Source organism: Haemorhous mexicanus, chromosome 6, assembly GCF_027477595.1.
Source record: "Haemorhous mexicanus isolate bHaeMex1 chromosome 6, bHaeMex1.pri, whole genome shotgun sequence".
NCBI lineage: Eukaryota > Metazoa > Chordata > Aves > Passeriformes > Fringillidae > Haemorhous > Haemorhous mexicanus.
In genome coordinates this window covers 979,847-993,524 of record NC_082346.1, presented here as the reverse complement: position 1 = coordinate 993,524, position 13,678 = coordinate 979,847, and the positions used below count along the sequence as shown (strand labels likewise).

The 13,678-nt window shown below is 45.8% G+C and overlaps 1 protein-coding gene across 6 annotated transcripts in view; it reads left to right on the top strand.

The window, feature by feature from the left end:
* The window catches only part of TEAD1 (TEA domain transcription factor 1), a 166,198-nt gene that overhangs the window by 119,134 nt on the left and 33,386 nt on the right, over positions 1 to 13,678 (top strand). For 3 of the 6 annotated variants that reach the window (XM_059848271.1, XM_059848269.1, XM_059848270.1), the window contains 3 exons: positions 1,835 to 1,899; positions 4,582 to 4,644; positions 4,733 to 4,795. In XM_059848271.1, coding sequence (XP_059704254.1) covers positions 1,835 to 1,899; positions 4,582 to 4,644; positions 4,733 to 4,795 — 191 coding nt within the window. The remainder of the gene's footprint in view (positions 1 to 1,834; positions 1,900 to 4,581; positions 4,645 to 4,732; positions 4,796 to 13,678) is intronic. The other 3 variants (XM_059848272.1, XM_059848273.1, XM_059848274.1) reach the window with 2 other exon arrangements.

Below are 13,678 nucleotides of genomic sequence, written 5' to 3'. Positions count from 1 at the left end.
ACGTGGCACACAGTCCAGACCAAAACAAAAACGCAGCTCTGCTCTGAGTTGATATTTCATGTTCTGGTACCCATTTAGCAAACATAAAAGAGACAGGAGCCGTGAGGCATTTGATACAATAAGGCTCACGGGGGGAGACAGAAGAAAAAGTCTAGTTTGACTAAATGTGTTCAATCTTTCAGTCACAAAATACACTTCAAACATATGCAGGCTACTTCAAAACTTCCCCGTCTCTCCCCCACAATATCAAAGCTGTAAGGGTTTGAAGCCCTGGCTGATAAAATAATTTTCTGCATTCCCCAGCGAGGTACTCATCCACTTCAAAATAGCTTGGTGGGTGACAAGTTATTTTCTTAACCTCCCCATTTTCAGCTCACTGCTAAATCAGTTTTCTCATTTTCTACACACGGGCTGCTTTTCCCCTGTGCTGAATGCAAATAGCTCTGTAACTTAGAACTTGTTGAACAAGTATATTTAAGTTATTACAGCCCATAGAGAAGAAACATAATATGCAGTGAAAATAAACAGGACACCACATAAAACTCATGTTATCTTCCATGTCAGCAATACTTGGGAAGGAAATTATTTGGACAGAAAATGTTAGTTTGCATTAGGTAGCATAATGTGTGACTGAAGAAGAGTCAAATAGCCATTTTAGAGACTTGGAAGTATTTCACATTTCCAAGAGAAACAGAGCTCTGAATAACAAATCACCATGTTCATGGGCCCTGCTCCCACAGGAGCATCAGCACTGCAGGGCAGCCACTCTTGCGAGTCATTGATTGATAACCTGCTGGACTGGGACAGTGATTTCCATCTCTGGAGGAGGCTTTCTGGCAGGAAGGACAGGTTTTGCTGTCTTCCTTGCAGAATGAAAACTTGGAGAGGAGCTGGCACAGCTGGGTGATTGGCACTTAGGCTCAGGTAGCACACGACCTTCTCAAGAGCAGCCACTCCTCCCACAGGGCTCCAGGGGGACAAAAAACACCTGAAGCAGCTGGAAGCAAAGCCAGAGGAGCCCAGACCTTGTGTCAGCCCCAGGATGGGAGGTTCTCCAGTGAGAGATCATACTGGGCACTGCTGCTGGCCAAGGAGGTTCCTCTCTGCCTGTAAAGGGCTGCAGGACTTGGATGGGCAGACACTGAACTCGTGGTGCCCTGCACAGCTCCTGTGGCACGAGGAAAGATGGGAGAGAAGTACTGGTGAGCAATGAGAAATACTGGCAAATGTAAGGAAGAGAAAGGAGATGGAAGGAGAAGGAGATGGGAGAGAAGTACTGGTGAGCAATGAGAAGTGCTGACAAATGTAAGGAAGAGAAAGGAGACGGAAGGAGAAGGAGATGGGGGAGAAGTACTGGTGAGCAATGAGAAATACTGGCAAATGTAAGGAAGAGAAAGGAGATGGAAGGAGAAGGAGATGGGGGAGAAGTACTGGTGAGCAATGAGAAATACTGGCAAATGTAAGGAAGAGAAAGGAGATGGAAGGAGAAGGAGATGGGAGAGAAGTACTGGTGAGCAATGAGAAATACTGGCAAATGTAAGGAAGAGGAAGGAGATGGAAGGAGAAGGAGAAGGAGATGGGGGAGAAGTACTGGTGAGCAATGAGAAATACTGGCAAATGTAAGGAAGAGGAAGGAGATGGAAGGAGAAGGAGATGGGGGAGAAGTACTGGCGAGCAATGAGAAATACTAGGAGATTGTTTGCAAAGAAAAATAGAGTACGTGTAAGATAACAAACCTGATATGCATGGAGCTCATGTGTTCAAATGTGGTTTTTGATGGGGTTTCTGGCTGTCATGCTGCTTGTGCCTTACCATGAATTTCTCTTTGTTTCAGGTAGGAATGAATTGATAGCCAGATACATCAAACTTAGGACAGGGAAGACACGGACCAGGAAGCAGGTAAAATAACCCAGTGGGGAAGTATGCATGTCAATGGATGACAAAACCTGGCATTTTTGGCTGCAGTGGCTGTCTGTGCTTCAGCTCTGATGGGATGATGTATTGACTTCACTGTTCAGATGAAATACATGCTGTTTAGAGAATATTTAAAACTCTGGGGTTTATGTTGTGCGGGTGTGAGGATTCATTTTTTATTAATCTGTCTGTAAATGAAGCTATTATCCCCCCATATTTCATAAAAAAAAATCAAAAGTTGAAGCAAAACCATAAAGCATGGTTTATTTCTCTATATAATATTATAGTGTAATTATTATTTTGAGATGGTAAATAATGGAACTTCTTAAAAGTTAAGAGAATTCAGCTGTATAATAGAGATTATGATTCTTGGATATGAGAGCTAAATATATAAAAATGAACTAATCATAATCATGCTCTCAGGTTATGGCCTGTAGTTGCTAGAGGACATAAAAATAATTTTAAATTTTACCTATGAGCCTTCAGGCTCCTGGTCTTTGACCATGATAAAATTTCATTCATGTAAGAGTCTGAATAAACCTCAGAACTACCTTAAGTTTGTTTTAGATGATTACCACATAACCATTGATTTATCTCATATTACTAAATCCTTTAATTCATAATATTCACAGCAATCAGCAGCCTTGCAGAAAGCACAGTTTGTGTTGTGGTTACTGCACTGTTTAAAAACACCCCACAAAGGCAGAGGTGCCTTGCTTTAGGGTCAGGTGTGGGACTCCCCTTGTGGCCCTGCAGGTGTGTGACAAAGGGCAGGCAGAGGCTGGCCCATGGGCACGCTGGGCATGTCCTGCAGGGCACAGAAAGGTGGCACTGGGTCACACAGAGCTGCCAGCACTCGGGTTTGAAGCACTTTGGGGGCTGTTTCACCCTGGGTGGTGTCCCTTGTCAGTCAGGAAGAAAGCATGTGCGCAAAGGATGAAAAAAGCATGGGAAAGGAGGAGAACTGCAGCACGTGGGAAAGGACCAAACCAAGACTGGCACAGAAATCACAAACTGAAGGCAGAGTCCCCAGTTCTGCCCTGCCTTGCCCGTGTGAGCTCCAGGAGCTGGAACTTCTTCTGGGATCATAAAGTCAGGAGTCAAAATGCAGAGCTTGGGGTTAGATCCTTGGCCAGCATGTTCCAAGAAAGCAGGAGGGCTGTGATGTGTGGCAATGTCTGCCTCCATGCTTGTACATCGCTCTGTAGTGAGGCATAAATCACTTTAAACTGACTGCTTACAGGAGTTGGTTTGTGGCTACTCTGGAGTTTTAACCAAGTGGTTAAATGTTACAGTTGTTCTTCTTGTATAACCTTTAACACCACTAATATTCCACTGAAAGCAAAACAAATGAACCTGTGTGAAAACTCAGTCTAGGTGTTTGACTGCAAAATTGCTCAGTAAGCAGCAGTATAACTTTGAATTACTGCAAACTGGTTCCTGAGCTGCTTCTCGAAGGTGGCCTTCAGGGACTGCGCTCATTGATGCATCATGGTTTGCTTCCCTACTAAAATACAGGCTTTTTGGCACTATTGTCACAGAACAGTCTTACAGAGGAGGAAATCATTGTTTCTCCTTTTCTTTTGCTTTGTTCTTTCCCAGACAGGAATTGTAACTAATGTAGGAAAAATGTGCACCACCTGATCTGGTATGTCCGGGGTCAGACGAGAATCAGAGATTTCCCTTTAGTGGTTTTTGCCATCACTTCAGGTTTTAAACCTTCACAGAAGGATGAAGGATGCTGAGTGCTACCAAGTGTTGCTGGGCAGCATCATTAAACCCTCATCAGCAACAGCATGGATTTGAGTATGTCCCTGGGTAAACAGGAATGTGAATTTGGGCCCAGACCTGTCACAGCACAGGCAGCAATATCTGACCAGTAACTGCTGTAGTGTAGGACTGGGTCTGCACAAATTTCTGAGCAACACAGCCCTGGGCCAGACCTGGGCATCACTCAAGCTGATGTCAAGTTGCTGGTCCCCAGTTACACAAATGTTTTGTGGGCATACTTGATGCTGAGATTACCAAGGAAACCAGCGGGGGTTCAGGGACCTGTGTTGTGCCAGTATTTTATCATTTGTGCCAGAATTTAAAGCATTTCAGTGGACTCAAAATGCAGCCCGAATCTCCTCGCTGGAGCCGCAGAGCACAATAAATAATGGATAAAATTTCTTGGTGCCAAGCTACATCTCCAGCCTAGTGGCAAATGGTCAGAGTAGGCATCTGCATCATCCCCAGCAGATGGGGTGGAAATCCTTTGGGCTCCCACATGAGAGCTCAGGGCCTGGGCATGGGTGGTACCAAAGCACGTGGGCTGCTGCGTCCAGCTGTGAACTGTGTCTTCTGTCTTGTAGCTGAACGCACAACCTGGTGGGTTACACTTCTTTTTTTCTTTTCTCTTTTTTTTTTGTTTCCTTAATCAAGTCACTGCAGTGACTTGACCTGTATTGTTAAGCCTTGGTGCTGAGAGCTTGGTATCTGGCTGGGAATGTGGTATCTTTAACAGCAGAGCTTACTGAAGGTGCAAATAACTTCCTCCCCTCAGAAAAGTTTTTTTTTTTTCTTTTTTTTTTTTTAAGGAAAAAATAGACATTTAAAATTTGATTTGCTTTTTGTTTTTCTTTTGTTTGTTGTTTTTTTTTTTCCCTATAAACCTGAACAATGTAGGTGTCTAGTCACATACAGGTCTTAGCAAGAAAGAAAGTTCGAGAAATTCAAGCCGCCATTAAGGTACGTTTGGCTTGCCCAGTTGTAGGGGGCTTTTCATCTCCATGGTTACAGGCTTTTCCTTTGTTTCCTCCCTTCCCCTACCCTGCAGGTGTCTAGTCACATTCAGGTTCTTGCCAGAAGGAAATCTCGTGATTTTCATTCCAAGCTGAAGGTATGCGCTTTTCTGCTTTTGGGCTTGTGGTTGCTATGCCTGTCCCTTCCTCCTCCCCGCGGTGATGGGCGAGCGCTGGGGCTGCTGTGCCTGTAACCTCCTTCTCCTGCATGTGGGAGCTCTCTCAGTCTCTTTGTGTTTAATCCCCGGGTTCTGCACTAGCCTCCACATTAAAAACGTTGTCTTAACACTGTCCAAATGCCAAGTGAACTCCTCTTTGTAACAGCTCAGCACCTAAACCTCGTTTTTAACCCCTTAGTCCATTTTTTTGTTTTGCTTTTTAACAGTCAAGTCCTAGCAGCGTATTTAAGTGCACAGGGGTTTTGCATAGTTGTGTAGATGCTTTTTATATATATATTTTTTTTTTTGCTTTTTCCAGAGGAGTAATTGGGGTAATTGTTTTCCATTCCCAAATGTTTTTTGTCCGTGCTTCTGAACTGATATCAAGAATACTTAAACCAGGTCATTTATTCCAAGTGCCAGAGAGCACAGCTTATCCAGATTGCTCTGTGGTGTTTCTAGACTACAAACTAATATCACCTCAAGTCACACACTGTTTACAAGATTCCCTGAAATATAATTTTTTTTTTAAAGTAAATTATTGACATTTAATTTTTGGAAACCCTCAGTCAGAGTCCTGTTCAGGGAATATTAAGTATGTTTGCTTAATCTGACATGATGAATTGTACATGTCCCCGTTTTCTCTGCCTTCCATAAAATATATTCTAAGGCTGAAAAGAACCTCTTGGAAATGCTTAATAGGGGTTCCTTGGACTGCTTGTTTTTCCAAGTTTTTCAGCAGAGATTTTGAGATTTTTTGGGGCTTTCTTCCCACACCATTTTAAAAGTGGAAGAGGGAGTTTTGCAGTTTTTTTCCTGTCAATTTTTTTAAATAAAAAGTGAAGGAACTTGTAAATCTTTTACTTCCCTCTTTTTTTTTTTTTCCTCTCCTTTTAATGTGAGTGGATTTTTTTTTTTTTCCTTTTCCTTCACCCAGTTAAGAGAACAAATCCCGTTTTTGTCCTAGCTGGAAAGCAAAACGTTTCGGGCAGTGCTTTGCCGGCCCTGAGCGGTGAGCACTGCGGATGCTCACCCCCATCCTGGACTGCAGAGTAGGAATAACAGCCTGCCTTTGTAACAGGCCTCCCTGACAGCAGCACTGGGTTTTTCATGGGCAGCATGCTGGCAAGCTTGTCTGGCTGTTGGTGGCTGGCTTTTTAGCTGCACTGGCTGAGCAGTTGGGGTTCGTAAAGAACGACTAAGACAACTTAAACGTACTGCTTCTTAACCCAGGGTGCAATAATACAGAGATATGTAGCATTTTAAGCTCAAATTGTCAAGCCTTGATGCCTAAAATTAAGTTTGTAAGTAGGTGGCCTTACTTTCAGAGGTGCTCAGCACCAGCAGCTCCTGGAGTTTTAGAGGACTGGTAAAAGCTCAGGGCTGCAAAAATCAGGAAGCCCACGTAGGTACCAAATACAGGCCTAGGAGTCAAACACAATTATTGGATTTACTGCTCTAAAATGTTTCCCTTTCTGAGTGCCCAAAATACCTTAAAATGTGAAGACACTTACAAAGCATTAAAAAAACATTTTAAAGTACTGCACCTGCTGTACTTTTATTGAAGCTTTCCAAAGAACAGAGAGGTAGCCAACTCTTAAGAATATTTCATCTAGTCTAGATGGCATTTTCAGTAAATAGAGATCTGGGAGGAAGTTTCATTTTAAGGAGTCGCCTGAAGAAGGGAAGATCTGTTTGGACTACGAGATATTTTGTAAGAGCTTCATGCCTTGTTGCCCTTTTCCCACCTGCCCGTGGGCTGCAGCTCCCCCAGTGCTGGGTGGAAAGTGGAGCAGCTGCCGTGTCACTGCTAGGAGCTGATGGCCTCAGGAAGATGCCCCAGGGGCATTTGCTTCACCTCTCTGCCACACCACGGTGGGGACAGCATGCACACAGGTGGCAGAGCTTGGCTGGCCCCTGTCCTTGCTGACAAAAGCCACCCCAGCCCTCCCCCAGCAGGGCTGGCTGGCCCATGGGTGCCGAGCTGCTCGTCCTAGCCCTGCTGCTGAGTGTCCATGCTGCCCGTGGGATGAGCTCCCTCGGAGCCCTGACCCCTCCCCAGCTACTCCTGCCCAGCCCCAGCCCGAGGAGTGCCCAGGAAGGGGGAAGGAGCCAGGCCCTCCCCACCTCCCTCTTCTCAGCCTTGCCAGCGTTGGTCCCAGTGAACGGGAGCCATGGCATGACACCTGCCCCCTTGCACTGGTCCCTCCTGGAGAGGGGACAGCCTCCCACAGGCCTTGTCCTCCCCACAGGGAAGAGGTGAAGCTTTGATGTAGGAAGGTGCCACAGGGGGCTGCCTCAGGAAGAAGAGAGCTCTCGTTCCTCTTGCCTGCTGCAATTGCTCCCTGGAGGTGGAAGAAACTGCTGGTTTTGAACCTGAGGTGGAACTTTGCTTCTTCAGACATTTTGTTTGTGCTACTGCCCCTTTTTCTTATTATTTCTGTGTTGAACCATCTGTGTGGCCCACTGTCACTCAGAATCACCTGGAATCATGGACTGTGTAGGATTGAAAGAGACCTCTGGAGATCATTTAGACCAACTTCCCCCCTGCCAAAGCAGTTTGCAGAGGACTTCAAAAGCTGCCTGAGAAGGACATCACTGGTGCAAAAGGAAGACAAGGTGGATACACTCCAGCACCTCTGAGTGCTCATTGTTTCAACGGGGACCAATTTTGGTAGCAGCCTGAAGAGCCCCATCAATGTCCTTGGAAAGATGACAGGCTCTTGCTGTCCTGGAGTGGCTGCTGTCTGCACTCCCTGGTGAAAGGGTGACCAAGGAGAAGATTAAATGCACAGTTTTTTACACCTGTGATTTTTTTATGCAAGCATGTATTGACAGGACAAGAAGGAATGGCTTCAAACTGAAAGAGAATAGGTTTAGATATTAGGAGAAAAAAATTACTGTGAGGGTGGTGAGACTCTGGAAGAGGTTGCCCAGAGAAGCTGTGAGTGCCTCAGCCCTGGCAGTCTTCAAGGCCAGGCTGGATGGTGCTTGAAGCCACCTGGTCCAGTGGGAGGTGACCTTTTAAAAAACTCCCACTAGCAGTGGGTTTGGAACTAGATGATTTTTCAGGTCCCTTCCAACCCAAACCATTCTATGATTCTATGCTTCCCACCCAGGCCAGCTCACCCTTTTAACAGTGAGCTGCCACTTGTAAAACCTATGATTGGTGGCATTCAGGGAAGCAGTTACTACTTAAAAAAAAATCCCCTATGGATCTGATGTCAACTTTCTTTTGAAATGTGTCCAAATCCAGTCTGTCCCATTGGCCCCTACTCCTGTGCTCTTAGTTTGACAGAGTTTATACAAATAACCCTTTTCCCCCCAAGTAGCTGCTGAGTTTGTTTTGTACCAAGAGATCTTACTGTCCTGCCTTGGTCTGAAACCTGCTCTTGGAGAGGACTCAAGCAAATCTTCTTGTGTTAATCTTCTGCAAAAATCCACAAGGATGGCAGGATCCCAGAGCTATCTGCACACATGGCATTGGAAGCTGTCCTAAGAGGCAGCAATCTCACCTGCATGCCATAAACATAAACTCTCCTTGGTCCAGCAAAGCCCCTTTTCTTCAATGAGTGCCTGCAGTCACTGAGGATGGATGGAAGGATGGAAGGATGGATCCTCAGCCTGCAAGGAAGTGAAGTTTCACCCATAAATGCTATTGCTGCCTTTCAAGACCACCAGTAAAGAATGTCCCCCCAGCCCTTCCAGGGATGTCACACATTTTAATTCTCTTTGCAGCAGGAAAATACACCTATTTTAGAGATTTTAATCTTAGTATACTCAGGTCATTAGAATCTTCCTGAAGTTAGAGAAATTTAATCTCATGAAAAGGGGAAGAGAGGCTGAGATAAAATTGTCCTTGGAGACAGATCTGAAAGGCGGCTCCTCTTCATGGCATTTCCTCTCAGGCAGAGGCTGGAGGAGGCAAGGCAGAGGTTCTACACTCCAGAGCTGTGCTTCTGTGTCAAATACACCAGTCCCCAGTGTCAGGTCACAGCATTCCCACCTTTGCACTGACAGGGAGCCAAAGTCCCCTCTGTCCATTCAGGACAAAAGACGGATTGGAAGTTGTACATAAACAGAGAGTAAAGGTGTACAGCAGGATGTACACCTATCTTAGGCTTTCATATCAGATTTTCTTCACAGTGCAAGATTAATTAGAGACAAAAAATTAAAATGACACATTAAAATGCCTACAGTTCACATCTATTACATGTTTTTAAATCTATTATTCTGCATTCCGCATTTAGGGATAAAAAGAAAATATTGTTGTCAATTATAAAATGCTAAAGATAGCTCTATACTTTTTTAAATGAACAATGATAAAAGCCTTGAAAAATTCCCTTTGATGTGAATGGAGTCTTCAGCATTTTGAAATACAATAAGATGGATTAATTGCTACTCATTAGGCAGCAAGTTGGGACAGCTTTGAATGCGCATTCTCTTCTTGGCATTAGCTATTGCCTGGCTGAAATAGCCAGCTTTTGTATTTACTCCTGTCTTCTCTAATAATAAGCAAATTGGAGATCAGGGCTAGAAACACTGAAGTGCTCTCTATCTTTTGTCCAGAACAATTGTATATTGTCATGATTTGTTTATCTTTTTTGAGCTACAGCTAATTATTGTAAAGGTTATTTGAATCAATACAAGATCTGAGCAGAAATAACATCTGCAAAATTGCTTATTAGGAAGCTATTTTATGCTAGTGGTACTGTAACATACATTTTTGTGAACAAATTGTTGTTTCTTATGTCTTTTTTTTTTTTCCTTACATGAAAAGTTTTGCATTTTAAATACTGGTACAGGTTTTAGGGCTTCTTGAATTAATACTGCTCTGTTGTGCTTACTTTTCCTCATACTGTCTTAGATTTTTTTTTTACTCCCAAACTCATAGATAACATGGTATTCAAAGCCCCATTTATCATTCTAGGATAACAGGTTTTGTTTTTTTGCTTAAGAACTTGTTTGAACTGATTGATTGAATTATTCTTCTGTTTATGTTGGATTAAAAGAAAGTCAAGCACAAATCCTTTTGTGCTTGTCATGTAAAACTCTTGTTTCATGCAGGGCTTTTATAGATATTAAGATTTATAATTGAATGAAACTGGGGAATTATTATTATATAATTTAAATATGTATTTTGCATTCCAAAATGAATTGTGAAAAGCAAACCTCAAGGGCCTGATTCATTAAAAGTTGTCATCTTGCATTAGATGCTTAGAGCTCGCATCTTCCAAAAACAAAGTGTGTGCAACTGCAGCCAGAAGCAGTCAGCTAAAACACAAGACAGATCTTGCTCTCCCCTGCAGAGATGATATTTTAGGGATTTAGTGGAACTAGACCAGTTTTCCACTGACTGGACTCTAAACCCACCCTGGTAACATTCATTACTAATTAGGCACCACAGTGCAGAAGATTTTCCAAGAGGAGGGCAAGGCAGGGGTGTGAGTGCAGCCTGTTGCTCTCTCCAGTGTCGTTCCTGGGCAGCAGCAATCCCATCTGAGCTCGTCAGTTAAGTGGGGTCAAACCAGGTCAGGGCCAGATGGGACCTATCCAAGGAATACCTTAAGCTCCAGCAGGATTTAGTGATCCAGTAGGAGATGCTGTCCCCCCAAGCCTCTGCTGAATCTCAGCACAGGACTGCAGCTTGCTGGGCCAAACTACATCAGTGTAAACCACTGAAAGAAATTATTCCAGCTTTACAAACCAGCACAAGTGAGAGCAAAACCAAACCCTTTCTGTCTTGGACAAGATAGGAAATCAAAATCTTGACTATTTGCAGTCATTAAAAATCCCACAACGTTCCTGTTGTAGAGTAGGGGTGTTAACCCATTTGTCCTGGCCAAATTCCAACCTGGGTAATTACTGTAATCTGCCCGTGTAAATTACCCCTGCCGTTTTAATTGGATATATTCCTTCTCTTGCTGCCTAAAGTGTGATGTAATACCATTGTGTGTTATTAATCAGTTACCAGGTTTCATCCCAGAAGTGATGGGTAGAGAGCCTCATTCCCTCCTGGTTACGAGTGCTCTCTATTACAGCATGAAAAACCCCAACATACACTTGTTTTTAAGTGGCAGACAAGCTGATATTGCAATCTAAATAATCAGCTTTAAAATGTGGCTGTCCCATTTATTTTTGAAGACCATGAAGTCTGCTTGATTTTACAAGCACAGGCAGCTTGCAGCTCTCCTAGAGAACCTGGAGCTGAAGGTGCTTTTTTGGCAGTGCAGCTCAGGACCCCAAAAGTGTCTGTATTTGACTTTGAATTTGATTTCTGTCATGTTTGAATGTAAAGTTTCTTCAGGAAAAGCTGATCTTTCCACTGTGCAAAGATTCCTAAGCCTACAAAATGTGAAACTTCCCTTTGGAGTGTACTGGCCTGATGTACCAGATCAGATTTGTCACCGGGGGAAACTCTGGGGGGGTTGTTGAAACACCTCAAAACTTGCCCTGTTGCAAGGATTGCCTTTCTGAGCTGTCATTCTAAAGGTTTTCCCTTTCTCTCCACCCTCCTGAGAATGTAATCAGTCAAAGAGGAGGAGAGGAATGGCCCCACAAAACACAGATCATTCTAGGGTGAAAAGCAGCAGTTGTTGAGAAGGAAGGCACGTACCATTTTGTGTCACAAAAGAAAAAAATGTTTTCTCCCTCCAAAAATCCCTGTCACTGTCCCTAAAATTCAGGATCATCAGGTTCACTGCAATGGTGACTAAGAGCTCCCCAGAAGATTTTGAAGTGTAAATCTTCAAAAATTTTTCTTGGTTCATCTGTTAGGGTGGGATTTGCCTGCTGTAACTGTTGCTGGGTGTCCAGGCTCCTGTTCTGGTCCTTGGATGGCAATGACATTGCAGAAAGTAATGCACTTCAGTTGGTGTCAGTGCCCCAGAAGGCAGAAATAAACACAGCTTCTCCTGGAGCTGCACTGACACCAGCAGAGAACGAGCCAGAGACTTTGGAGGGATAAAGGCAAGGTGAACAATTTCACAGACATAACCTGCCTCAGCTCCCAGGAATGGACTTTAATAGCCCTGACTAAGCTTTTCCTTTTAAATTCTGCTTTAGCTTAGCTCCATCTGATAGTGGATCCAGAAGAGCCTGGCCCCTTGGCAGAGGGACAGGCACACCTTGATGTGGTGGCACAGGCATGGCTGGGGGCAGGCAGGAGGCAGTGCAGAGAGGAGCCTGTAGTGCCCAGCAGGTCTGGAAAATAACAAGGTAGTGACAAAAGCAGCACACACGGTTTTGGAGATTGCTAAGAGCCAGAGGCACACATCTGCTGTGTCAATTATTTTACACACAGGACACAGATCCCCTGAATGCTGGGTTTTGGTAGGATCCAGCAGGCTGTGTGAGACTCTCATGGTCTGGCATTTCCAAGCCAGCTCTGCTTACAGAAAAAGGGTGGAACAGAGAAATCTGGTAGGGCTAGATCTCCATATTGCTTCAGGACAACTCACTTTCATCTCTTCATTATAGAAGCTCTGCAAGAGTGTAGAGGGCTCTGGGGAGCTGCATGAACCTCAGGATTCTGCCACTTCTTAGCACCCAGCTAAACTTCTTTTTAGCCTGCAGACACCCAAAGGCAGCCAGGACAACGTGCCATGCACAACCCTCCTGTGCACACCCTCCCACCCTGGGGCAGGCAGGGCTGAGAGCCAGGGCTGACCTCCAGCTCTTAACCAGAGCTGCTTGTGCTTCTGCTGGAAAGCTGCAAGTTTTGTGAAAGGACTGAGCTGGTCCCTGCACTGAGGGATGTGTCCCCTGAGCACAGGTGAGCCCAGGGTGTTAGAGCTGCTCAGGCAGCTGAGCACAGGGCTGTGCTGCAGGCTGCACAGGGAATGGTGCTGAGCACAGGGAATGGGGCTGAGCACAGGGATGGGGCTGAGCACAGGGAATGGGGCTGAGCACAGGGATGGGGCTGAGCACAGGGAATGGGGCTGAGCACAGGGATGGTGCTGAGCACAGGGCTGTGCTGCAGGCTGCACAGGGAATGGTGCTGAGCACAGGGCTGTCCTGCAGGCTGCACAGGGATGGGGCTGAGCACAGGGCTGTCCTGCAGGCTGCACAGGGAATGGTGCTGAGCACAGGGATGGGGCTGAGCACAGGGATGGGGCTGAGCACAGGGAATGGTGCTGAGCACAGGGCTGTCCTGCAGGCTACACAGGGATGGGGCTGAGCACAGGGCTGTCCTGCAGGCTGCACAGGGAATGGTGCTGAGCACAGGGATGGGGCTGAGCACAGGGAATGGTGCTGAGCACAGGGCTGTCCTGCAGGCTACACAGGGATGGGGCTGAGCACAGGGCTGTCCTGCAGGCTGCACAGGGAATGGTGCTGAGCACAGGGATGGGGCTGAGCACAGGGATGGGGCTGAGCACAGGGATGGGGCTGAGCACAGGGAATGGTGCTGAGCACAGGGAATGGGGCTGAGCACAGGGAATGGAGCTGAGCACAGGAATGGGGCTGAGCACAGGGAATGGGGCTGAGCACAGGGATGGGGCTGAGCACAGGGAATGGGGCTGAGCACAGGGATGGGGCTGAGCACAGGGATGGGGCTGAGCACAGGGAATAGGGCTGAGCACAGGGCTGTGCTGCAGGCTGCACAGGGATGGGGCTGAGCACAGGGCTGTCCTGCAGGCTGCACAGGGAATGGTGCTGAGCACAGGGAATGGGGCTGAGCACAGGGAATGGTGCTGAGCACAGGGAATGGAGCTGAGCACAGGAATGGGGCTGAGCACAGGGAATGGGGCTGAGCACAGGGATGGGGCTGAGCACAGGGAATGGGGCTGAGCACAGGGATGGTGCTGAGCACAGGGATGGGGC